The 26,192-nt window shown below is 43.0% G+C and overlaps 2 protein-coding genes across 15 annotated transcripts in view; one reads left to right on the forward strand and one right to left on the reverse strand.

Moving 5' to 3' along the window:
* frmd4a (FERM domain containing 4A) overlaps window positions 1-17,040 on the forward strand; it is a 100,109-nt gene extending 83,069 nt beyond the window's left edge. For 6 of the 14 annotated variants that reach the window (XM_038705362.1, XM_038705359.1, XM_038705358.1 and 3 more), the window contains exons 11-24: window positions 239-325; window positions 4,864-4,940; window positions 5,856-5,997; window positions 6,120-6,261; window positions 7,650-7,783; window positions 7,885-8,007; window positions 9,426-9,657; window positions 9,912-9,968; window positions 10,107-10,344; window positions 10,457-10,615; window positions 10,771-11,103; window positions 11,225-11,805; window positions 12,426-12,528; window positions 13,624-17,040. In XM_038705362.1, coding sequence (XP_038561290.1) covers window positions 239-325; window positions 4,864-4,940; window positions 5,856-5,997; window positions 6,120-6,261; window positions 7,650-7,783; window positions 7,885-8,007; window positions 9,426-9,657; window positions 9,912-9,968; window positions 10,107-10,344; window positions 10,457-10,615; window positions 10,771-11,103; window positions 11,225-11,805; window positions 12,426-12,528; window positions 13,624-13,726 — 2,511 coding nt within the window. In that variant the 3' untranslated portion in view covers window positions 13,727-17,040. Of the gene's footprint in view, window positions 1-238; window positions 326-3,911; window positions 4,635-4,863; window positions 4,941-5,855; window positions 5,998-6,119; window positions 6,262-7,649; window positions 7,784-7,884; window positions 8,008-9,425; window positions 9,658-9,911; window positions 9,969-10,106; window positions 10,345-10,456; window positions 10,616-10,770; window positions 11,104-11,224; window positions 11,806-12,425; window positions 12,529-12,993; window positions 13,066-13,623 lie in introns of those variants that run through there. The other 8 variants (XM_038705357.1, XM_038705353.1, XM_038705366.1 and 5 more) reach the window with 7 other exon arrangements.
* Window positions 17,041-21,376: 4,336 nt separating this feature from the next.
* si:dkey-30c15.13 (uncharacterized protein LOC558731 homolog) lies at window positions 21,377-23,325 on the reverse strand. The gene is made up of 7 exons (XM_038706816.1): window positions 23,129-23,325; window positions 22,817-22,978; window positions 22,606-22,716; window positions 22,449-22,505; window positions 22,248-22,358; window positions 21,887-22,033; window positions 21,377-21,612 (listed from the first exon to the last, which is right to left on the reverse strand). Exons 2-7 carry the CDS (start codon window positions 22,976-22,978, stop codon window positions 21,559-21,561), a joined length of 642 nt encoding a protein of 213 aa, XP_038562744.1. The 5' UTR covers window positions 23,129-23,325; the 3' UTR covers window positions 21,377-21,558.
* Window positions 23,326-26,192: the final 2,867 nt, after the last annotated feature.

Here is a 26,192-nt window from a genome sequence, read left to right on the forward strand (position 1 = left end):
AGTTTTACTACTCTGCCTTGTATTCTTTTCACACACACGCACCACACACATTTTTGTTAACTGTGGACGTGCAAGCAGCCAGTTTAAAATTTGGAGATAAGATGGAGCTTAAAGCTATTTGTACATTGCATTCCTGTCTTTGTCTCTCTCTATCTCTTTCTCTCTGTTAATCCCGTACACATGCACAGCCTTCCTTAAGGTTTTTGTATTTTGCTGTTGTTGTTGTTGGGTGTTTAAGGACAAGCAGGGGATCCCATGGTGGTTGGGTCTGAGCTATAAAGGCATCTTTCAGTATGACCACCAGGACAAAGTCAAACCCAGAAAGGTGAGATGTTGCTCTGTCTGATCTCTCTGCACCACAAACAGCCCTCTGCACAGCCTTTAACCCCTCATTCAATGAGCTTTAAAACAGTAATTGCTATAATTACCAAAAACACACCATTCTTCCCCTGTGAAAAATATATGACTTCAAAACTATCTTTAATTTTTGGAACCTAATTCATTCATACTCTAATGGAGTGCTTCTTTAGAAGGAAATATATTCTCTGTCCTTCTGTGTTTGTTTTCACAGTCACCACTGTCCCATTTTTTTCCACGCAGTGAGTGAGGATATTGTGTTTGGAGAGAGCAGTAACAATGCTGTACAAATACTACTGTCTGGAGACATTCGGTCTTGGAATGTTTTGCATCCTGTCCTGCTTTTATTTCTGCCCTTCTGTGAATGGCGTCCTCCTCCCAGTCAGTGCACCCATTGGGTCGTCTGTGAAAGCCTTTCTTATCTTACCTCTGACCCCCAGTCCTGTTAAGGGCCTTGATCTCTGGCATTCAGCCATGTCTCATAGGGTGTTAATGGGGTTAACAGCATCCCCGCATACTTACCCACCACCATGACACTCACAAACACACACACACAGGAATTGGACTGAACTCTGAACTCACAATCCTGATGAATACTTCCTGTCTGCCTCAGCCTTCCTGTTTGCCACTAACATTGTGTTCTGTATGTGTCTTGATTAGTGCATTCCAGTCCAAAAGACTATTTCACCACTGAGCCCCATTCTTGCCTCATTCCCAAGTACTCCAAATATTGTAGCTGCTTAGGTGTTCACCATGGTGATGGAAAAAATGCAGTCCACTTGCAGTGCAATCCACTTTATCTCACATCGATATCACTGACACACACCGAAAACATGCTGGGAAACCTGTGGAAAGGTCACAGACTGTGTTTTGTCCTACAAAATGTATATACATGTTGGTTGACAGAGTGAGAAATGGCAAGTCATAGCTTTCTCGAAGTTAAATGCCACAAGAAAGAAGAAGGTATTTTAGAGAGAGATGGAGGGAAGAAAGAGTTAATAGCATTCCCACACAAGATACTTATCAAACATTCAGCTGCCATAGCAACAGTCAGTGTGAGTCATTGGTCCGTTAAGCTCCAGTACTGACCTCCTCACTTTCTTCCCCTCTCTCTGTGTGTGCACACATTTGGAAGCAGGAAAGAATAAGACGGGGCCTCCTCACCGCCCAAGTGTGATTGTAGTCTGAGGAGCTTGACCCAAAAGAGATTTGTGGACCGCATGTCTTGTTAATGGAACATCACAAGACTGATTAAATCCCAGTGTATACACTTTTTTTTCAGTAATAGGGCAGACAAAAGAGGGTGGGTGGTGCTTCTCTCCAAAGAGTTTCACAGGAACAGACACTCAGAGGTCACAAGGAGCTTTCCATATGTTATGGTAGTATTGAGAGTCATCACTATTTCAACATACCCGCGGAAGAGCAGTTGATTTGGTGATTAGTCAATCAGCCAGCCAGTCCAGTACCAGTAACCACTGACTCAGAGTGCACGCACTCATAAGTAGCTTGACGCTGCTGAAGTTTTCAGTCCTGTGAATCAGTGAGGTAGAGGCAGAGCACTAATTATGAGACTTTATTATTATTCATTAATAAGCAACTAAGCAACTTCAAGTGGTTCTGTATAATAGGTGTGTGAATGTACCGGAGGCAGTTGTGTTTAATTAGTTAGTCTTTTTATGAGGAGAGATCCTGCTGTTTCTAAATGCAGACCATCTACCGCACCCTCCACGTTTATTTGAGGATGTTAAAATACTTTTCCTGCTTTGCTCACCGCAGGCCACATGCATACACACATACAGTACACACAGATATGGGTTTACAACTGAACCACACACCGTACTGATGCCTCATTAGTGTGCTCTGAATCATTTAGGCAGAGATTATAGGGTCTATGTGTTGACTGACTACCTGGCTGACAGACTTAAAGCTAACATAGAAAGGCTCCTGTCAACTCTGTGTACACATCACAGGAAGGTTGAATCAAACACAGCTAACTATGGTTTAAATTCACGTCATCTCACGAACATTTCACTGCATATTGCTGTTTCTTTCTGCAGTGGATTGAGAATATCCACCCACTGACTTTAGTGAGCTTCTGTCTGTGTCTCATTAGAGCAAATAGGCACAACACGGCCTGTTCTGATTAGTTTACCATAAATGTCATCCCTCCAAAACACAAACAACCAAAACACAAGCAACAGGAAGTGCCCCCAGAGTGTATCTGCATCTCCATGACAACTGGTGGATATAGTATTGCACGCCAGAGCCCATCCCATGGGTGAAATAATAGTCTTTAAGACCCTCGGGTCCAGTTCTAGAAAAGAAAAATATCTGGCCTCACTACAGTTATACCGGCCTATGCTATTTAAACTTTCTATTCTTCCCGTAATCCCCAGGGGAGTCCGCTGCACCAAAGGAAGGCCTTTACACTCTATCAGATCTGACCTTTTCATCTGTAATGGATGTGTGCTAGGGAGCACAGACATTATTATGAGACCGACGTGGGGTCTGTGCACATGAGCACCCAGTTGTTCATGAATAATGACCAGTCACTTCCTCTGCTTGTGTGTCCTGCCATTGTGTGCGAGTGTTTTACAGTCAAAAGGAAGAGGATTTACAGCACATGCACGCCACACCCTCATCCTAAGAACAGAAGCACCCAACGGTGTTGAGTTCCTAAGAAAGAACCTGTCAGCCATGTTTTTATCAGATACAGTGCTATTCACTGTTGTATCAGAATGACTACAAAGGTTTTTGTTACCACAATGGGCTTATGTATCTGGTGCACTTTTTGATGTCTAATTTTAAACTGACTTAATTGCACCTTGTTGTAGAGCTTGTGACTGCTGTTTAAATACTCCGGATGTATGAACACTATTTGCACACAACGTATCCAGAAACATAAAAGTCTACTTCCAAAATTGCAGCATCTCTCTCCTGCTGATGGAGAGGACGGCTTTAGTGGTCTCGTGTCTGAACACAGTTACAAACACTTATATTATCTCCTCAGCTCAGGCCCATATGTAGCCAACACACACACACACACACACACACACACACAGTCACTCACTATCTACCCTGCCCGCTATATTTAGCACCATGCTACATTAGCACTTCACACTCCATTGAAAGTGTACGGTACAGCAACAGTTTTGATAAGAGCGCCGATTTTCTTTCCTCACACTCGTGCACGCACATACACACACATACAGTGCATCAAAACATACATAAGGTTGTTTACATACATATTTCTCCACCTCCTCCCCTTTCCTCCCTCTCATCGCTCTGTCCATTGTTTTCCCAGGCTGTTAAAATTCCTGGGCTGTGACCTGTTCCTCCCTTAGCTCCCTTTCTCCTTTTTCCTCCCTTATCCTGTCATAGCTGGGTCTTCTGCTGTACTTTGTTTCTTTTCTCCTGTTTGTCATTTCTTGCTGCTTAGTTTTACTTTCAAGGTGTGTGTGTGTGTGTGTGTGTGTGTGTGTGTGTGTGTGTGTGTGTGTGTGTGTGTGTGTGTGTGTGTGTGTGTGTGTGTGTGTGTGTGTGTGTGTGTGCGCTCATGTCTACTCCAGCTGATAGATGCCCACACTCTACTCTTTCTCTAACAAGAAACAGACTCAGACTTTGTGTGTGAGTGTGAGTGTGTGTGGGCACGCATACAGAGGTCTGACTAAACAAAGCAAAGGCACTTCAATTGCTGGGGCCGCAGAAAGCCTCTTTCCCCCTTCATCACTCCTCCCCTGACCCCTCGTTACACACACAACCACACACACACTCGTGCACGCACACACACCTCCCAACCACAGAGCCCAGAGCAGGAAGCACAGTCCCTGAGGGAGGGAGGAGGGGTCAGGAGGAGGGGAGGCATAAACGCCCCCTCCCTCCTCAATGCTCCTAGCAAATCTACAGGAGAGGAGGAAACTTAACATTACACACACTTTCTCTCAAGCAATACACACATGCCTGCAGATGGTGAACACCCGCCAACTCATAACTTTCTGTTCCCCTTGCGTCTGGGAGGATTTAAGATACACACATGCTGTGGAGTACGTCTTGGGTTTAACTTTCTCGCCCAGCTGGCTTTGGCTGCATTTAAAGAGGAGCTGATGGTTCGTAAAGGGCACGGAAAAGAGGGGGGAAAAAAGAAAAGCCGAGCAGAGGAAAGAAAGCCCCCTCCCTCTCACACCACGCTGTCTTTCTCCAGAGTGAGGTCATCCAGCGAAGGGATCCGCTGTGGACAGACCGCCTGGTCTGGACCTGATCAGAGAGCCCCAGACTAGGTTCTCCCTCCTCCACCTCCTTCTCTGTTCCTAACTCCTCCTCTTTGTCAGCTTCTTTTTATTTTTTTTTCTCCTCCTCCGTATTATGCATTGCATTTTCTCTCAAAACAAATTGGAACATACAGAAAAGAGAACAGAGGATTTGGCTGAAGGCTGTGTGGATTGAATGTGAAACATGCTTTTTGTGTGAGCAGCGCTGAAGAGAGTGTGTGTTTCTCCTGAACTTCAGGTGTTCCAATGGCGTCAGTTGGAGAACCTCTACTTCAGAGAAAAGAAGTTTTCAGTGGAAGTTCATGACCCCAGGAGGTAAATTTATATCACAAATATAAGGCTGTGTGAACTTGCTACTGTGCTCTTGTTGAAACAATTTATCTGTGGGGGTTTGTTACATTATAGACTCAGCTCTTCATTGATTGGATGGTCATTATCTCATACCAGTTGTACTTTAGAGATTGAATGATGAACTTTCTCCAGCTAGTATATGAAAAGTGATAGAAATTTCCCTCAGTTGTGGACACCTTCCAGCAATGTAAATTACCACTGTGCCATATGTGAATGTGTTAAGATACAAACTACATACACTGCAGTACAGGAAGGGAGAGATTGAAATCTAATTCAGTAATGGTTGCAGCATATGTCTTGGCAATTGAGCAAAATATTGGGGATGTCCCGGTGGAGCCCGACACAGATTAATAGGCTGATTAGTAACACACTTGTGTAGTCTCATGATGCATAAACACATGTGCTCTTTCACACACACACACATATACACACAGGGCAAAGCCTTGTTAGTTGGCCACAGAAGGATAGATGACTGATAGCTGTTTTGCGGAGGAAGTGACCTCTCTTGTGTTTATTTAACATTTAACATGGCTATATATGTGGAGTGTTATTCTACAGACGCGGGGAGGGAGGGAATGGGAGAAAAAGAGACAGACAGGGTGAAAGAAAGAGCAGTGGTGTTTTCTTTAAAGGAAGCTGTCATTAGGGTGAGCTGGGCTGTTGCTCAGCTACAGATGTGTGTTTAAATAAGGATGAGTAAACAATGAGGAACGACGTGTGTGGCTTTGCAAAAGAATATCTCTATCAGGAATATTTTTCTCCTTAACAGCAGCAGTAGCAATTGCGTTAGTCATGGTGGGGATGTGTTCACTGTTAATGTAAATATGTAGCCAATATATATTCAGTGTATATAAGGAGGCCTTGTGTCCGCTCCTACTGTAGGGCGTCGGTGACGAGAAGGACATTTGGTCACAGTGGCATCGCTGTGCATACGTGGTACGCCTGTCCTGCCCTCATCAAGTCCATCTGGGCCATGGCCATCAGCCAACACCAGTTCTACCTGGACCGCAAACAGAGCAAGGTCAGTCAGGCCCTCCAGATACGCACTCACACCACAGACAACAAACTCAGTAAGCCTGGTCAATAAGGGTTAACAGCTTAATAATGTACTTTGACAAACCCTCTCCGATCTTTTCTGTCCAGTCTAAGATCCATGCAGCGCGGAGTTTGAGTGAGATTGCTATAGATCTCACGGAAACAGGAACTCTGAAGACCTCCAAACTGGCCAACATGGGCAGCAAGGGCAAAATTATAAGTGGCAGCAGTGGCAGTCTGCTCTCCTCAGGTCAGTATGTGTGTGTGTGTGTGTGTGTGTGTGTGTGTGTGTGTGTGTGTGTGTGTGTGTGTGTGTGTGTGTGTGTGTGTTGTGAGCGTGGGCATTTTGTGTTTGCATGTGTGGCAGCGAGGGGGAGTCTCATTGACAACTGGAGAGACAGAAACAGCTGCTTCTGGAAAGAGGCCATTGATTCTTTGCTGAATGTTCACACACACACACAATGTACACACACCCCACCCATCGTCGTTCTGTATATACAGAACACCATTCCCACCCTCCGTGTCACACAGACTCATCCTCCAGAGGCCCCTGCCCTCTCTAAATATAGTGGGCGAGGGAATGAAAAGGGCAGCGGGTCAGTGTACAACTTTTCCACAATGCTTATTTGAACAAGAACAAGTAATGAGTGTGACAGGATGATTTGTGCACACTCAGTCTGATCTCTCCATAGATCATCTTCTGGATCGGATCAGTTTTTTTCCTTGACCTCTTTTCTCATAATAGATATATGTAACTCCCTCCCTAATCCCTTCCCTTTAGCTCCTCAACAATCAATTGCTGGTCTCCTAATCTCCCTTTTCTGTACTCTTCATATCATACAGGGTGTCTCTGCCATAGCTGTCTGCGTCCCGTCACTTGTCTCATTGATGTCAGTGTGTTGATTTCATGATCCACTGCTGACTGGAGGCCGTCTCTGCCCAGCAACATAAACATGTCACATTCATGCACCTCCCCTCCCGCCACAGCCAACATGTCTCAGTCTCACTGTGGCTGAATAGCCACATCTAGATCATAGAGTTTGTATGATCAATTTGAAACCCTGGTGGCTGCAAACGAGGCACTTCGGGAATATGGCTGTTCAGCATCACTTAACACACCAAAGTATATTTTGTATTTTAGCTGGAACAACAGTTGGATGGTCACTGTGAGGGTTTGTGTAGTTATATATAGTACATCTTGTAACAATAGAGAGATTTAATGTTTCTTTCAGCCACAACTGTTTGAGAAGTGGTTAGTTGTTGCTATGTTTCACAGTGAACCGCATAGAGTCACTGAGAGAGCAACAGACAGAAACAGATTGTGTGTTGGATGTTTTCTTATAAGGCATGTTGCAAACAAGGCTGGCACAATCTCAGGGCCTTAGAGATCGTGCGTCACAGACTTTGTTCTAAACTGCCCCTTCCTTGAAACGCTCACACTCACACAAACAAAAACTCAGTTTTCTTATTGAAATGTTCCATTCACTTCCATGTAAACATCCTGCGTGGCTGGCAGGTGCACACACGATTTCTAGCTTCGCTCCACAATCTGCCTCGAAAGAAGTCCCCACAACTCCAAACACAAACACATATGCTGCAGACTCCTGCCCTCATGTAACATGTTGTCTGTACCTGCAGGTTCTCAGGAATCGGACAGCTCCCAGACAGCTAAAAAGGACATGCTGGCAGCACTGAGGGCCAGGCAGGATGCACTGGAGGAAACGCTAAAACAGAGACTTGAGGAACTCAAGAACATCTGCATCAGAGAGGCGGTATGAGAAAACACAGAGAGATTTAGCAAATATTTGGAATACCATAATGCTTACTAGTGCTTCTTTTCCAACTTAATTTATGTCCCCTTTTTGTTTCCTAGGAGCTGACAGGAAAACTTCCCAAGGAATATCCACTGGATCCAGGAGAGGAGCCACCCATAGTGAGACGGAAGATCGGTACTGCCTTCAAACTGGACGAGCAGAAAATTCTTCCTAAGGGAGAGGTGAAGCTTCAACTGCCTGTTCTACTCAGTGGCACTTTATCACACTCTCAAATCTCCAGGTCAAAATAAATAAATAAAAACAGGAGGTCATCTAGTGGTGTCAGTGTTTGAAACAAATACATAATACCACAAGTACCTGTGTCAGGCACTGTGATGACGTTATTGTAATGTTAATGATCCGTTTATGAACAGAGGATCAGAATTAGAGATGAAAACTGGTGTTTTGGAGTATAGTTACACAGTTGTTCAGGATTAACCAAATGCTTTAAACTCCTATAATGGTTGGGATGATGATTGACATAAGAGATCACTAATAATTTGGAAACAGAACAGTGAAAAGCCGCAGTCTAAGACGTCTTGGACCTTGTAAAAGTAGTTTCACTGCATGTCTTTTTTGTGCCACGGGTAGATTTTCCAGAGCAGCAGAACTTCTAAAAATAGTCTGGCAGCATTCTCACCACAGGAAGTGGTGATAGTAGGATTGTGCACGCGCCTGTATGTGTGCAGACATGTGTGTGTGGGTGTGTGTGTGTGTCGCTGAGGTTGTATGCTTTGAAAAGAATCCAGGGACACAATCTTGCAAAGCTGCCTTGCAAGCAGTAAGACGTTTCTTAATTTAGACTGAACACCTTAAACTCATATACACACAGAAACAGAAGCCGCTCTGGCAGTAGAGTGAAGGGGTTGTTGTGGAAAGGGATTCCTCAGAACTGAGGTAGTCCAGAAGGATGTGGACCCAAGTGAATGCATCATCACTCTGTCTCTCTGGAGGCAAGTGAAATCATGTGTGTGTCCTCACATATAGGAGTGCATGCTGGACACAGTGGGTTTCACAGGATTGCCAATGAATACATTTCCTTGTCTATAATTACATTCACAATTTTCTACTATACTATAATATTCAACATCTTGATACACATTTTGCAGTGCAGTAAACATATATGCAATACATTTGAGTTGACAGAGCGTGTTTTACTTGGTCCACTAATGGTCTCTGCTCCACAAATCTCAGGAGGAGGGGAGGATGGATTGATGGAGAGGTGTTATTATTCGGGGGCAGAGTGTCTCAATAGAGAATACCCAGTGGTGAGAAAATGCAGGGCTGTAGCACAGATAAATGATTTCCGCAGTGTGTTTTCTCTGGCAAGGCTTTGTGTGTGTGTCTATCCAAATACGTTATATGGGAGAGTTACAGTCTGAATACTTGTCTGCAAACTAAGCCTTGTTGGTTTTGGATTGTGTGTATATATCTGTTCCTAAAACTGTGAACAAATCCAGTGTCTTTGTGCTTGTGTTACTCAGAGTTTGCCTGTGTGTGTGTGTGTGTGTGTGTGTGTGTGTGTGTGTGTGTGTGTGTGTGTGTGTGTGTGTGTGTGTGTGTGTGTGTGTGTGTGTGTGTGTGTGTGTGCTTATCCCAGGAAGAGGAACTGGAGCGTTTGGAGCGGGAGTTTGCCATTCAGTCCCAGATTACAGAGGCAGCCAGGCGTCTTGCCAGCGATCCTCACGTGAGCAGCAAGAAGCTGAAGAAACAGAGGAAGACGTCTTATCTGAACGCACTGAAGAAGCTCCAGGAAATTGAAAACTCAATCAATGAGCACCGGGTCCGCTCCGGCAAGAAGCCTACACAGCGAGCGTCGCTTATCATAGAGGGTACCAATGTACTCCTATTCACTATAAGACAGTCAGATTGTTTTCATATCTCTTTATTTCTGTTTGCTGTAGTTGCCACCACACACAGTAGTATGCAGTGCACATGCAGTATTTGGAGTGATAAAAGTATACACATTGGATATTTCCAACATTGTTGCTTTTTGGATACATCAAAGATTTGTAAAAACATTTAGATACACCTTTAGATTTTGTAATTGTACGATCCACAATATCTTTGTTTCTCTGTCTTATAGAGGCCAATATTGGTTCTGAAGACAGTTCATTGTCTGACGCACTGGTCTTGGATGATGGTGAGTCTCTATTCTTCACATTACTCCAACAACAACATTGCACTAATATGTGTGCTTTTGTGGCTCATGATGTTTTTATTAAATGTTATCCAATCTTAATTGCTCTAACTTAAGTCTTGAACTTCATTCTTATTTCAGATGACCCTCAAGTTACAGGTACCCCCACCTTCTCTCCAGTAGCATCGCCTCACAAGGGCCTCCCTCCTCGACCACCATCTCATAGTCGACCTCCTCCACCGCAGTCCCTGGACGGCCTGCGACACTTGCACTACACGCGATCCGACTACGATAAGTCACCCATCAAACCCAAGATGTGGAGTGAATCGTCACTGGATGAGCCCTATGAAAAAGTCAAGAAACGCTCCTCTCACTCCAGGTATGAGGGAGTTTGTCTTAACTAACCCTTAAATAGACTGCTTAAATAGACTACTGCATATTATTATGTAATAAAATGTATTATATTATATTTTCCATGACTCTTTGTCAAGTCACAGGCGTTTCCCAAGCTCTGGCAGTGCAGAAGCAGGCGGTAGCAACTCTTTACAGAGCAGCCCCATTAGGAACCTCCCTCACTGGAATTCTCAGTCCAGCATGCCGTCGACCCCGGACCTGAGGACCAGGACCCCACACTACGTACATTCCACTAGGTCAGTTTTTAGACCTCTATATATATATATACACACATATATAACAGATTATATACAACTATAAAAATGCCTAGTAATTAAAAGACTCCCATCTCCACAATTTTTTAAAACTCCAACTCAGCTCTCATATTCCTCTGTGATTCTGCATCTTACAGGTCAGTGGACATCAGTCCCACACGTCTGCACAGTCTCGCTCAGCACTTTAGGAACCGCAGCTCAAGCCTCGAGTCCCAGGGCAAACTGTTGGCGTCCGACCCCGACACTCACCCGCATACCCTGGGCACACTGGGCAGTCCTGACTTCTTCCTGGGCCCAGGACGCAGCTCCAATGGCTCTGACCCACTGGACGACTGCTCATCCTGCACCAGCCAAAGCAGCTCAGAGCATTACTACCCCTCTGGTGGACCCCCCGGCAGCAACCCCAACTACTCTACTCTGGGAGAGGACTCCCCCTCCAAAGCCAGGCAGAGGCAGAGGCAACGGCACAGGTAAGGGTGGAGATGCAGGGAAAGAAGCTTTCTTTACACAGTTGCTTTTTCGGCTACATCTATTGTATATACAGTTCTGTAGCAAGATTATTGTATGTGTTGTCTTTTGTTCTCTCTCCAGGTCTGCAGGCCACCTGGGCTCCTCTAACTCTGGCTCCATGCCAAACCTGGCAGCTAAGAACAGCTCTGGTGGTGGCTCAGGTGGAGGTGTGATGGGAGGGGGACACCATGGAGTTTACCTTCACAGCCAGAGCCAGCCCTCCTCCCAGTATCGCATCAAGGAGTACCCACTATACGTGGAGGGCAGCCCCAACCCTGTGGTGGTTCGCAGCCTGGAGAGCGATCAGGAGGGCCACTACAGCGTGAAGGCCCAGTTCAAGACCTCTAGCTCCTACACGGCCGGGGGACTGTACAAGGAGGCCTGGGGGGGAGAGGAGGGAGGAGAGGGGAGCGGCCGACTCACGCCGTCACGCTCTCAGATCGTACGGACTCCATCGTTGGGGCGAGAGGGTGGTGGTGGTGGAGGGGGGAGGGCAGCAGTGTCTGAAGAGCTGCGGTGCTGGTACCAGAGGTCCTCAGGGAGCCTGAAGGAGAGGAGTCACTCACATTCAGGTTCTACCTCCTCCGAGACGGGGTCACAGCAAGGGACTCTGGGACATGGTCGAGGGAGCAGAGTAGGGACACTCGTCAAGGGTTCTCCAGGTGGGTTTTCTTCTTTAGTTCACATTAAGGCCTTCTCATATAGGTAAAGAACATGATCATGTGTTTTAAGTAAAAGCCTTAGAAAGGTCCTGTGTACAAACATGTTGTTTATTCTGAGTTTCTGTCTATAAATGTGCAGTTTAGAAAACACTACTCACACTACTGCGCCAACGAGGCATGTTTAGTGTTGTCACCTGTGTGTCTTTAGAGATTATAACACACGCTGATTTATTTTGTTCATCAAACATAAGGCTTCTTAGATTAGTAAATTTTATTCTTAGTAAATTCTTTGTGTGAGGGCAAAAAAAAACCTACACTGCCCCATGTGAGGCTTGAGCTCACGATCTTTAGATTATGAGACTGACGCGCTGCCTACTACACCAAGAAGGCCTGCTTTGTCTGACCTGGTGTGCCTTTTGTGTGACATGACCCCTGAGGCAGGGTCTGAGGTCTTTGTGTTACACACACCCCCTAACCCCGTATGTGAAACATAATTGAAATTCCTCTGCCCCTCACATCACTGGAGCCTCTATTATGTGTATTTTCTCTGTCTTTCTGAATCTCATGCTGCATGTGTTGTATCTCATTTAGCATGACTAACAGGTCAGTTCTCCCCATAGCTGCATCCCCTCACAGCCAGAGGAGTATGACGCCCTCCAGTGAACACGCAGCCACGCCCACACCCCCCTGTAGCCCACAGCACATCCTCAACTGGCAGACCGGGTAAGACACACACTCAGCTGCAGACCGGGGTGACAAGACGTTGTACTTAGTACAAACTACTTAGCTTCTTTCTCTCAGTCTTTATTCAGACCTCACTCTAACATCCGGACACGCTTTGACTGTCTGTTGTATCTGTGTCAGCTGATTTTGTTTTTTATTGTTGAACTAATCCTAAAGAATGACTTTTTATGTGATTTTCAAACCTTTTCCATACTCATAATCAAATGGTGTTACTCCTCTCGACTTTTCATTCTGCTGTTTCTGTTTCCCTCACTGCATCTGTGTTCCACGTTTCTTCACTCTTTTTTTTCAACCTTTTCTCTCGTCATTTCTCACGCCCTCTGATTGCCTTTTCCTCATTCAAAATTCTCTTATTACCTAATATTTGTCATTTCTTTCTTGCCCCTCTTTCCATCTGTACTAACCCTACATTTCCTTGTGTGTCTGTCCTCTCTCCTGGTTTAGAGGCACAGCAGACAGCTCTCCTACTGAGGACGTCTGTCAGTCTCCCCCTCAGCCCAGCTCTGACGCATAGAGGTACCGTCTGTGGTCTCGGCCTCCCAGTGGTCTGAACCTACAGTGTACTGTTGGGAAAACACAGCAGCAGCATAACAGAGAGCAAAATAACCTTGAAGCAAAAATATAATGTGACAGTAGTGCCAGAGTCACTCACAATCAGACATTTATTCATAGAAATCCATGGGTACACAAAAAGTATTCGCACTCATGCGACATTTGCTAGTCGCTTACATCATCAACTGTGGGGGGCTGACAATGGGGAATGTGCAGAGTTTCTTTGCTCTTTGATGGTGGCGGTATCTTTGTCATTTACTCTTTCTCTGGCTGTATCTGTGTCTGATCTCCGCATGTGCTCTCTCTGTGGTCTGACACCAACACTTACGGGATTTACTAATAGAAATACTTAACCATCTGCTGTATGTGCCGTAACAGAGAACATTCTTTAACAAAAATCTCAGGAGCAGATAAACACTTGAAACCTTTTAGATGATAGTATCTGGAATGTTAATTTACCTTTTGAAATGCAACGCTTTCCTCTGAAGTCAGTCTTATCTCGGTCTGTGTCGTCCTCTGCAGGTCTTTCAGTGACAGCTGTTTTCTCACCAGCCCCTTGTGTTCAGAGTTGGCAGATGTGCAGTGGTACGGACACGACAAGGCCAAACCTGGGACCCTGGTCTGAGACCTTCCGATAGGGCCCAGAAAAGTCTCTCCTACTGTCCCTCACTACTACCCATCGACAACCAACAACCTCATCCTAATGGCCCTACAAAAAACCCTGCCCTGGCCGGAATGGCGGACTGGACACGAGCCTCCCTCCTACCTAAATCCTGCCCTTCATCCATCTCACCACCACTTCATTATTATGCCCCTCTATCACAGCTCAGCTGGACAGGAACTCACTCAGTGGGCTCTGATAAGGGCTGATTTCACAGGACAGACTGAGAAGTGCTACCTCAGCTGTTGAACTGTTGCCCTACAGCACATCAGAGCCTGTTCTTTACTCACCCTCAGCACACAAGCAATGGGGGGAAGGAGCGACTGGAAGAGAGAGCACACAAAAATATCAAACATACAGCTCAAACTCATCAGAACCAACATCGGCATTTCCAGGATCTGTCACATATTAATAACTCCAGTGCACTGCCACCCAATCAGAGGATACCTGCTGGATTTGAGCCACCAGTTTAAAACCCATTTCCAGGCCCAAATGAACTGTGTTGGATTTTATTATTGCCATTAACGTCGTTTGTCTTGTTTGTTTATTCCTCCCTGCGTATTTATAAAGAGAGAAGATGAAACAGACATTTCCCGGAAAATCTGGATTAACAAACATTTAGATGGCAAACTCAGCTCCTCTCAGTTTAACCCACAACCAAAGACAACTACTGGAATGACTGGTCACACCAGGGTCCCTGCGCTGGTGCCCCCTGCAGAAAAGCAAGTCGGTCAATTGTATGAGAGTGAATTCACAATGACGAAATCAGGATGGTTTATGGGACTCTTATCTGGGATTTTGATGAGGACTATAGCAATAACAAACATTGTACAAGTATATGAACTGGCTTGAATCCACAGTGAATTGAAGCAGGCATTTTGCCGTGTTTTCTGCCTTGTGATGCTTTGGAGTAAGGGATTATTAGTGCATCGTGGGGAAAATTTGGAATTGTGGTTATTGGGTTTGGCATTAATCTATGCTTATTTCAGTGACTTCATCATTCATGTTTATTTAATGTCTTTGGTCTTGACATGAGTTCTCTGTCCACAACAGTTTGTTTGACCACATGGTGCATTGTGATCACTACTAAGCCAGTGCGTTTGAAGCTGGGGTTAACATGGCCACATCAAGTCACAAGTACTGCAACATTTGATTCTTGCTGTCATTTTGAAATAGAAACAAGACTTTTCCATTTTCACCGCTGGAAGTAAAATATGATTGGCTACGTTACTTGTGTTTGATATTGAGGCTGTTCAGAGACAAGTGAATCATCTTTGTTTTTCATCATGAACTGTCTCTTTTTCTCCTTTTGGTCTTGGCTCTCTACTGGGTCTAATCATGCTGAGTATATGTCAGTCCCTTTTGTAGCACTGTGTTTTCTCTCATCTTTCTGTCCATCTCTTTTCGGCATTGGCAGGAGCATCCTGACTGAACACATATTACGGGCACGCGAGTTTATCAGTGCCAAACATGTCGGTGCTTTATTATAGTTGCTGTAATTCAGCCCTGAAACGACCACTCCTTCAAGTTACAAACCCCTTCACATTCCAACAGTAAATCCCCACAGTATATAGCCACTGTATGAAACAGCAGCAAGCCAGTTATTCAAACGTACTTTGAAAAGCACAACATTAACAGTGTCCGAGGGCTGAACCTACAATTGGTGTGTTCTCAATTTCCACTCTCAGTGTTTTAATAATGAGTTGTATCAAAGTGCATAAGAGGAAACTAGAGAAGTTAGACACGATAGTGCTCTTTTAATTAGTAGATGGACATGGAGTTCAGGTTGACAGTAATAAATACCCCACTGTCAGGGCAGAAGAGAAGCCATAGCCTGGGCTGAAACAAACCGTTCTTTCAAAACACAAATCAATCAACAATCAGATATTCAGAACAGGGTTAGAAAAGCACACCTGGTTTTGTACGAAAGAAGTAGAACTCTGCATGTTTTAGCTGTCCATGAATCTGTCTCCCTCATCTTTCCCTACCCGGAGTTTATGTTGACAATTATTATTTAATTGTCAAAAAAAATCTGAATTAATCTTAAAACATATTCAACATCTCAGTGATGGAGAGAAGTGGGGTTTTTTCAGTCTTATAGCACCATTACGTCCTGGTAAATGGTGTAACATGCTGTATGAAACATATCTTAACCTGTCCCTCGTAGTGTTCTGTTTCCTTTATGCACTGACATCAGTTGTTGTAATCTGCCACTTGCTAGACTATTTAAATAAGAAGGTTTAGCCCACTCCCTGCATGGTTGGTTCTCCAAGAGTTGTCCACCCATGCCTGGTCAAAATTCCCCAGAATTGAAACCAGCACTCCATGGTTACCTTCTCATAGGAATGAATTACTCCAGAATACTCAAGTCACCTATTAGAGAACACCTTTGACCTTGCTTTGCTCACTCAAAGACTCTGCCCACCATTTGTGTGCTAAAGACACAACCCCATGCATGCTCTTCAGATTCACTGACAAATAAAGAAAGAACGACAAGACGTTCAACATCCGACTTCTGTACGCTAACATTAGCACGTCTCGCTCCATAGTGTTTCTTCCCCCCCAGAAAGGCCCATTTTGACCTTGTGGTAATCTCTGACCTCTGAGCCCGATGTGAAGTGTGACATCCCTCCCCCCTGTAGCTCCAAACACCATATTTTCTGTGCTCCATAGAAATGTGTGAGGTTTTTGTAATACTTCAAGAGAAATTAACTAACTCTTTTATCAGTCTTTTCCTGTTATGTACGGAGGGGCACTGTAAGGTTTTGTGGGGTTTTTAACATTCACATTCATTGTTTTAACAATGTTCCATTTTATATGAACCAGTATTGTTTTTTTGTTTTAGTTCTGACATTGTAACAACCCTTTCAGGTGCTACAAAAATGACCAGTTACTGCTTTGTCACGTAGGATCTAGACATCTTCATTGTTATCGATAGATTCAATACCAGGTGTGCAAAATAAAGCTTATTTTAACAAACAGTTTAATAGTAGAACACTTCCCCTACCAGACAATAGAGCATGTAACTTGATTTTATCAGTTCTGTTCAACTGTAACAATACATTAAAGGTGTTGTAGAAAACAAAATGTGGAATTGAAAAAAAAAAACTAAATTCCACAGTTAATTTATTCTTTTTTTCTATTAAAAATTTGTATAGTAACTTTACATTTTTCAAAACTGTGTTGTTGGAAAATTGATGATGAATTTTCAAGATGAGAAGGCGTGGTGGTTCTTGAGAGTAAGAAAAATAAATTATTGATGAATGTTCTCAAGATTATGCCTTTGTCTGTGTTCTTTTTTCCATTTTTTTTTTTATTCAAAACCATGTTATACAAAATACAAGTTACTTAGCCATTCACTCACTCCCAGGAGCTCAGTCCAGTCCTTCCTGTTGAAAGGTCAGAGTATCAGTCAGAGGTATCAAAGGAAATCTTCACATGTAGTCACCACTTCTATTCCTCGGGACACAGTCACTCTCTTGTCATCACATCCGGGCCTCAGTCACTTCCCTCTCACACTCTGGCCCTCCCAAGAGAAGGAGGATTTCAAAAGGAAGATATACTCCAAAGATAAAAGATATTACTCATCGGCCAGCAGCAGAGCACGAGATTAAACAGCTGCACAGATGGATCTAGGCAGACATTTTGCCGTTTTAGATTTGCATGCCACTATGTCGTGTGGTTGGTTACTAACTCAGATCACAATGAAAACTCTTTCTTTGTGTAAATGCAACATGGAACCGTTCAAGTGTACTGGCAGGCGATGCAGACATCTGAACAAATGGATTATTTGTGCAACAGAACATGTAAACTCACATCGTGAAACACCGGTAATAAAGACAACAAACACGCAAACAGTAGTTGTGATAGTGTACCACATAGAAAAGTGGTTTCTACCAGAGGAATCAGTTGTCACTTTCTCGTCATCCTGCTTTCTTTTATTCTCCTTCTGTTCCCATTTACTAATAAATCCCATGTTACTCTTTGTGTTCCCATAGCAGCTCTCCCAACCAGGCAACAGCTGGAAGCTGTTAGCCAGACATGTCGTGAGAAACTAGCTCCTCTGTGATTCTTTTCACTCATACAAGTCTGTTTGTGTGCGTATTTGTGTGTGTGTGTACGCTTGCTATAGGAGTGGTATATTACTGTGCTTTATATTCTTAATTAAATCCTCCATCATTTAAAACACATCACAACCTTCACTGTGTCTGTACTCTGTGTACTCTTGGACGTCTATCTGTGTGAGGACCAGACTGAGTTTTAGACCATGAAAGTGAGGACATCACTATGACCTTCCGTTAAATCAGTTTTAGGGCTGGGAAAACGTTTTTGGGTTAAGGTTAGAATTAGGTTTAGTTTGACGTTATGGTAAAGGTAAAGGTGAATGTTAGACATAAATATCTGCTCTGAATTGAGACATCTGAAGACATCGATGCAGGCTTACTAAAACAGAACATTTACTTACACTCAGTTATCATTAGATTAAAACAGTGAATTCACAATCTACAGATCATATTGTTATTCTCACACAACAAGAGCACTTCCTGCTCCTGACAGTGTTTATATTTTGAAGAGAAGATAACCAGGCTCCCTTGATTTTATTACTTACATTTGGGCCAGACTTTGCTCTTTCTCAAGGGAAGTTCAGTACAATAGTATAGCCTTATACAGTGGAAACTGCTTATGTGAATCATTACCATGCAAATGTTGTTTAACTAATTTGCTTACAGTAATCAAGTAGTCCGCTAACAGTGTTCATTTAGGTTCTTTTCATACATGACATATAGGGAGAAATCTGAATATTTGATGTACGTCAGATGCGTTTGTTTTCAAACTCTGCCACCAGTTTGGCATTGATAGCCTACAGTTTATTTTCAGGCTTGTTAAAAATTTAGAAATCCACTGAACCTACCACCAAGCTGTGGCTTAGTAACCTTTGTGCACTACAGTCGTTATTGTATTTGTGAACAGCCCAGTACTGTTTTAGGCTAAAGCCCAATTACTATTTGAACTAAAGTAAGCTGTATTTTTATTTTTATTTTACAGTACAGTTTCTTGCATTACTGTATAGTGTTTGGATTATAAACAGTACAGTCATTAAATTTGAACGTTAATTTGAAAAGCGTTTGAGAAAGCTGTATTGTATTTTGAAACAGTCAAAAAATCAGTAAATAGCAAGCTGCCTGTTTCATTACTTTATATTCATGTAATAAATATACAGGTGTCAATTAGATGGTAATCTGCATGAGGAATAAAGAAAAAGAAAGAAAACTGGTGAAAGAAAGAAAGAAAATTGGTGTGTGTGTATATATATATATATATATAGTACTGTGCAAAGGTTTTAGGCAGGTGTGGAACTAGAACATAAAGGAAAGTGAACAAACTGAAGAAAAATGCTGTTTTGAAAGGGTGGTCACGCCAAATATAGATTTTATTTCCATTTTTCTTCTGTTCACTCACCCACTTAATATTTTTTGGGACATACTCCAAACGTTGTGGTCATTATACTGTGGCTCCTCGAGTTAAAAGTATATATGGATAGAATTGTTGTAGTCTGATGACACATTCTCTTTCACTTTCTCTCATCTCCAGCGATTGTGATGAACTCCCTTGTTAACTTTTTGATGATGTCACTGGTTGTGGATTACCGTGTGGGATGTAAATATGCATATGGCTATAGCTGACACTTGTAATTAACCTTTAAAAGTAAATTAAAGTTTGGCATAAACTTAGCAATAAAGTTATTGCAGTTGAGCGTGTGGTCATCTTCTCTTCAATGCATGTCCTCGCCCTGACCAGTACCTAGTCTTTGGTGTTCAGTCACCATACAAAACATCCGCTGGTCTGATTTTAATCTTTTATTGGCATCTGAAGTAAAAAAAAAAAAAAAAAACCTGCATCCTCTATTTCACTCTAAACGGGGGAGTCGATTTGTTGAGCAGGTTGTGCAACATGTTAAATCAGTGATAATGCCGCCCTCTAGTGTTGACAACAGAGCAGGAAAAACTGGAAAACTATAATCAGTTTTAACAACTGTGAAAACATGTATTTTGTTAGTGTTGTTGCTGTGTTGTGTTTTATATACACCCCTACTTTTTTAATATGCTGCTTATTTTTTGGAGTTTTCAACTTTGCAGTTCGTTTGGGGAAGGTTAATTTTGATTTTTTGGGAATCCCAAAGGAGAAGTGATACTGAGTCATCAGTTAGCTGACATGATATACACAGCTCAAAAAAATAAAGGGAACACTAAAATAACAAATCCTAGATCTGAATGAATGAAATAATCTCATTAAATACTCCTTTCTTTACATAGTTGAATGTGCTGACAACAAAATCACACAAAAATTATCAATGGAAATCAAATTTATCAACCCATGGAGGTCTGGATTTAGAGTCACACTCAAAATCAAAGTGGAAGACCACACTAGAGGCCGATCCAGCTTTGATGTAATGTCCTCAAAACAAGTCAAAATGAGGCTCAGTAGTGTGTGTGGCCTCCACGTGCCTGTATGACCTCCCTACAACGCCTGGGCATGCTCCTAATGAGGTGGAGGATGGTCTCCTAAGGGATCTCCTCCCAGACCTGGACTAAAGCATCCGCCAACTCCTGGACAGTCTGTGGTGCAACTTGGCGTTGGTGGATGGAGCGAGACATGATGTCCCAGATGTGCTCAATTGGATTCAGGTCTGGGGAACGGGCGGGCCGGTCCATAGCATCAATGCCTTCCTCTTGCAGGAACTGCTGACACACTCCAGCCACATGAGGTCTAGCATTGTCTTGCATTATGAGGAACCATTACTGACCCACCGCCAAACCGGTCATGCTGGAGGATGTTGCAGGCAGCAGAACGTTCTCCACGGCGTCTCCAGACTCTGTCACGTCTGTCACATGTGCTCAGTGTGAACCTGCTTTCATCTGTGAAGAGCACAGGGCGCCAGTGGCGAATTTGACAATCTTGGTGTTCTCTGCCAAATGCCAAACGTCCTGCACGGTGTTGGGCTGTAAGCACAACAACCACCTGTGGATGTCGGGCCCTCATACCACCCTCATGGAGTCTGTTTCTGTTTGAGCAGACACATGCACATTTGTGGCCTGCTGGAGGTCATTTTGCAGGGCTCTGGCAGTGCTCCTCCTGCTCCTCCTTGCACAAAGGCGGAGGTAGCGGTCCTGCTGCTGGGTTGTTGCCCTCCTACGGCCTCCTCCATGTCTCCTGATGTACTGGCCTGTCTCCTGGTAGCGCCTCCATGCTCTGGACACTACGCTGACAGACACAGCAAACCTTCTTGCCACAGCTCGCATTGATGTGCCATCCTGGATGAGCTGCACTACCTGAGCCACTTGTGTGGGTTGTAGACTCCGTCTCATGCTACCACTAGAGTGAAAGCACCGCCAGCATTCAAAAGTGACCAAAACATCAGCCAGGAAGCATAGGAACTGAGAAGTGGTCTGTGGTCACCACCTGCAGAACCACTCCTTTATTGGGGGTGTCTTGCTAATTGCCTATAATTTCCACCTGTTGTCTATTCCATTTGCACAACAGCATGTGAAATTGATTGTCAATCAGTGTTGCTTCCTAAGTGGACAGTTTGATTTCACAGGAGTGTGACTGACTTGGAGTTACATTGTGTTGTTTAAGTGTTCCCTTTATTTTTTTGAGCAGTGTAATTTCACAATATCTGAAACAATTTCCTCAATCAGGATCGCACAAACTGTTCATACCAACCATAAAGATGTTGATCAACAACAGTAACTGAGTTTACAAAACATTGTGCAAGCAGGAGTCTCTTCAGGTCTTCACAGATTGAATTCCTCTTGCTCCAGTAGAGGTCCATTGGTTTCATCTGGATGCTGTCCAAAAAAGAGGAGCAAAACACATTCAGACCCCAATTAAATCCAACAATCTATAAATCCAGACTGAATATTGTGCATTTTAAATTTGGTGTTTCTAATTTATTTTGCTGGCAATGTACTTTGGGAGCAACTTCCCAATAAACATTTCATCGTCAATACTCATCACAGCAAATCAGCTGACAGAGTTAAAAAAGTAGGAAATGAGCAAATGGTGAACCAATCTCCTTCTTATGTCTAAGTTATTCTGAATATCCTATCTTACTATATTTACCTGTGAGAGGCGGCTGTAGGCCTGAGAATGGGGACAACTGTAGCGACGTAGGCCTCTCCAGGACAGGAACAGTATGAAGACTGATGCGAGAATACACTGTAGGCTAAATGCTATAGAGCTCCCCTTTGCAACAGTTGAACCAGCACGCTAGTGAGAAGAAGTCAGTGGGGAGAGAGAGAGTGAGGTGGGCAGTTTACTTAGGGCTCAGAAAGCAGTTTTCTCTACACATTCAGTATATAATGCCATAAGTTAAAAGAAAGCTTTTCATAATACAGTAGTTAGAAAATTGTTGTCCAGGGGTATTGGTGGATCTCTTGAAATAAGTATATATATGAAAGTATCTGTAGAGATGCAGAATTACCTGTTGGATTGTGCTTAGTGCAATAGGCTGTGCAGGTCTGAGGCTGTTAGCCAGGAGAGCAGAGAAGCCAAACAGAAGACTAAAGAGGTTCAGACCCATCAGAGCAATGATCTGTTCATGATTAATGCAAAAGTAAGCGAGGTATAGCTCACGACATGAGCAAAAAAAGTCACATTACAAATTATTACACAAAGACTTTACCTTTAATTTATTAGCTTTCCTCTGAACCTCTATTGCCAGACATCCAGCAGCCACATGCTGTAAAAACACAAACAGCTATGACGCAGTATTTGACTCTCTCTCTCTGTATAAAATATTTGCACTGAGTGTATTTCAGTTGAAACAGATGTGGACTCACAAATAGGCTTGACCACACTGGTGTTGTCATGGAGACAGAGCAGTTGTAGCTCACACATGCATGGGTGACTGTGGTTAGTATGCAAGCTAAGGCACTGAGGATCTGTACCACCTGAGGGGAAACACAACAAATGAAGCAGCAAGACAGTTTAAAAAGCTACGAAAAACTGTTAACCAACGGTTTGTACAAGCCCACGAAAGTAGAATCTCACCCCAGTCACCAAAAGTCTGGTTTTAACCACTGTCCCAAACCAACGATGAATCCTGACATTGATCAGCTCCCCGTGATTGTTAACCTGGGTCAGAGGGGGGGTGGAGGGTGTCTCTTTGAAAAACACCTGGTACAGCCCCTCCTGAAACATGTTCTGCGTCATCTGTTGTGCAAGAGCAAAGTTAACTTGTAGAAAAACAAAATGGATGTTGAAAAAGCCCTACCTATATTTTATTCCTGCATGCACAACAGTCCAACACACACCTTTGATTACGATGTCACACTTGATTTCAGCCAGTGTGTGAACACTTACCTTCCCCCAAATATTGTAAAGCTTTAACTCATTTATCCACAGGCCCTCATATCAATAGAAAATGTCATCTCGATGAAATAGGAAAAATCCGTTTTTCTCAGTGCTGCTGTTATTCCTCAGTGTCATACAATAGATCCAGAGGGTCAAAGTTCACTTGAGTTGGATGATAATGGATGGTTGAAGTCCACTCTTGAGGAAGCGATTCAAGGAAATCATTGGTAATGACTAAAGAGCTTGTCAGCTTGAAGGCAGCTTCTTGACTGGTTTAATTTTTGAGACAGAATGAGAGTATATTTTGTGACACTCATTACATCCTGACCCTAACCACCCTAACCATTACATTCATAGAGCACAGAACCAAATACAAGTTCACAAATAAAAACTATTTTATTTGTGAAGCAACATTTAAACACACTCTCAAAAAAGATTTTAACAATTGACAACAAAATAATGTTAAAAACATGTAATAAGATTCAATGAAGGTAAACATAACAGGTTAAAGATATTATATTAAAGAATGTGAAAAAAACATCATTATAAAAATGACACAGAAAGCCTGTGCTATTTAGCTTTTGTCGGATATAAATTATAGATATTCCTTCAAAACCCCAAGACCATCTGGGCCATTCACATTTAAAGGTACAGTATACAGGATCAGTATCTCATCTATATACAACAATAATTAAAAAAAATCTGGATTCACAAATAACCAAGCAGGAAAATAAAAATGTTAAATAGGAGAGGCCCTATGAGCGCTCTGAGGAACTACACAGATAGACACTGGAGAGAGGAGACACTGATCAAAGAGGTAGTGGTTGTATTCTCATTAGTGCCCAAGTGTAAATGTTTAGTGGTACCATTACATCAATATGAATTTATTACGATAATTTCTTCATACATGCTGAGGTAGAGTCTAATGTTAGTGCTCTGTGAGCTCCATCACAGGCCCACCGATGCAGTAAGCCCTATGCTACAAACACAGTATCCAACTCAATGTGTTCCACTTAGAATTCAGGTAAGATAAAATGTTACATGTTGCTCATTATCATCAGAATGTTTACTTTTATTTGTGTGATCAGATTTTGGCATAAAAGTATAGTAATAATATGACATCATGGAAACAGCAATGTGTGGAATATTTTGGTAATCAATAAGAGTATACACATACTATTAAATATCATTTGGTGTCAGTTCTGTCATTGTTTACCTGCAAATTCCAGCAACAAGCCTGTGCAATGAACACGCTACTACACAACTGTTTCTGACTTTAGCATGACTGAAGGCACAAGTTTCATAGGAGGGGGTAATCTAATTATTACCACAGCATGTGCTGCTGTGTGTCATGGTTTCACCCTCTCCTTCCTCTGTTTTATCAGTCTCATGCTGCATCACTAATATCTTGTTACTCCACACTTGTTATTCCCCACCCACCTACCAGCTGTCCTCAGTGAGCTTTCCACCTCTGCAATTGATTGGACCACTCATCTTCTTGCAGGCGCTTAGCCAATGTCCATTTGTTGCTTAGGTGTCTAATTGTCTAAAGCAAAAGTATTACAGTGTGAGGTCACTACCTAAAAACTGAATGAGGGAAAAATTATTTTTGTTCTAACATTGGCACTTTTGGACATGAATATTTCTATTATCCTAGGTAAGCAGACATCTGACAGCGCAGATGTCTGCTAACAACACCTGCATTTTAAACCTCCTCCTCCTCATCGTAGTAAAAGATATTGACTCTGGGTGCGTCTTCAAGAAGAGGGACATCCTTCTCTGCCCTCCTCTTCCTTCTCAGCAACAACAGCAGCAGCAGCAGCAGCAACAAGAGCAGTAATTATGGTCAACAGAAAAATCTGAGCAACCAAATACAGAAGTGACCCAAAACCAAAACCAATTTAAGTGAGTAAGAAAGACCTGCTACATACGCATAAGACCAAAAATTGCTACCACAGCTGAGGTTGTGAGAGAAAGAATGTGCAGACGAGGGTCAGAACTGGGATGAAGCAGGTAGGGACAGCCCCTTGGCATTGGCACACTTCTGTTTCCAGTGTGTTGTCTTGGTAGAGCATGCCAACATCATAGATATGCATCAGCACATAACAGTCACAAGGTGAAAACTCCCATTTTCCACGTTGCATGCAGGAGAGGAAAAGGTGCAGAATTAACACTTGAGGAGTGCTTGGATAGAGTTTTGAGTAAATATTTGCTTTGGTACACGTGTCAAGAAGAGTTGGACTGTGTCTTCTTCAGTACTCAGCCACCTGGCATGGTCAATGTGAAGTTTATATCTGAAGTCAAGAGAAAAACCTGATTAGAAGGCAAACAGGACAGTGTGGATGCACGTCATCTGAGTGTAAACATGTGTATGCTTGTATGTGTTATTGTTGCCAAAGGTGCTATTTCCTGGCTGTGTCTGGCTCTTTGGCTCTGAGGTCAGCCACAGAACTGAAACTGAGGTCTCGTTCTTGTCCACAACTGTTATAGTCAGTGACTGTGGCTGTCGAGGATGACACTGGTCCAGAAAACTGCACCTCATTTGTCACCGCCACAGGAATGCTGTAAAGACAGGAATGTTCTCAAAGTCCAGCTCCTCTATATCAGCAGCCTCAATGATCAGCTTGTACTCTGAATGAGTCTAACACAGCAAAGTGAGTTACAACAGAAATTTGGAATAAAAAAGTCTTGAAAAGAGAAGAGTAGTGCTCTCATTGTATGATTACATTACCTCTCTGTCCAGTGCATCTGCCATCACACTAATTGTTCTTTGGGCATTTGAGGCATCTGAGCATTTATCCTGTACTTTCTTCACTGCTGTTACCTTCATGACTGAGTCATCTGCTGAAGGAAACAATCCAACAATGACTATTAGGACTTTAAATTCTAGAAATTTAGGAAGTAGATTTTTATAATTTTAGCTTTCTCTCACCAATGTCAGCGCTTTAGCTGCTCTGCCATACAAATGGTGGTGATTGAATTTTGGAGCATTGACATTTTTGTCAATGACACTGATAATTCCTGTACCTAAAAAGTCTGCAGTGTCTAGTCTGAACGACTACCGCCCTGTGGC

The sequence above is a fragment of the Micropterus salmoides genome, unplaced genomic scaffold (genome assembly GCF_014851395.1).
Source record: "Micropterus salmoides isolate LMB-PRFRI ecotype aquatic unplaced genomic scaffold, ASM1485139v1 Ms_hic_scaffold_8, whole genome shotgun sequence".
Classification (NCBI taxonomy): Eukaryota; Metazoa; Chordata; class Actinopteri; order Centrarchiformes; family Centrarchidae; genus Micropterus; species Micropterus salmoides.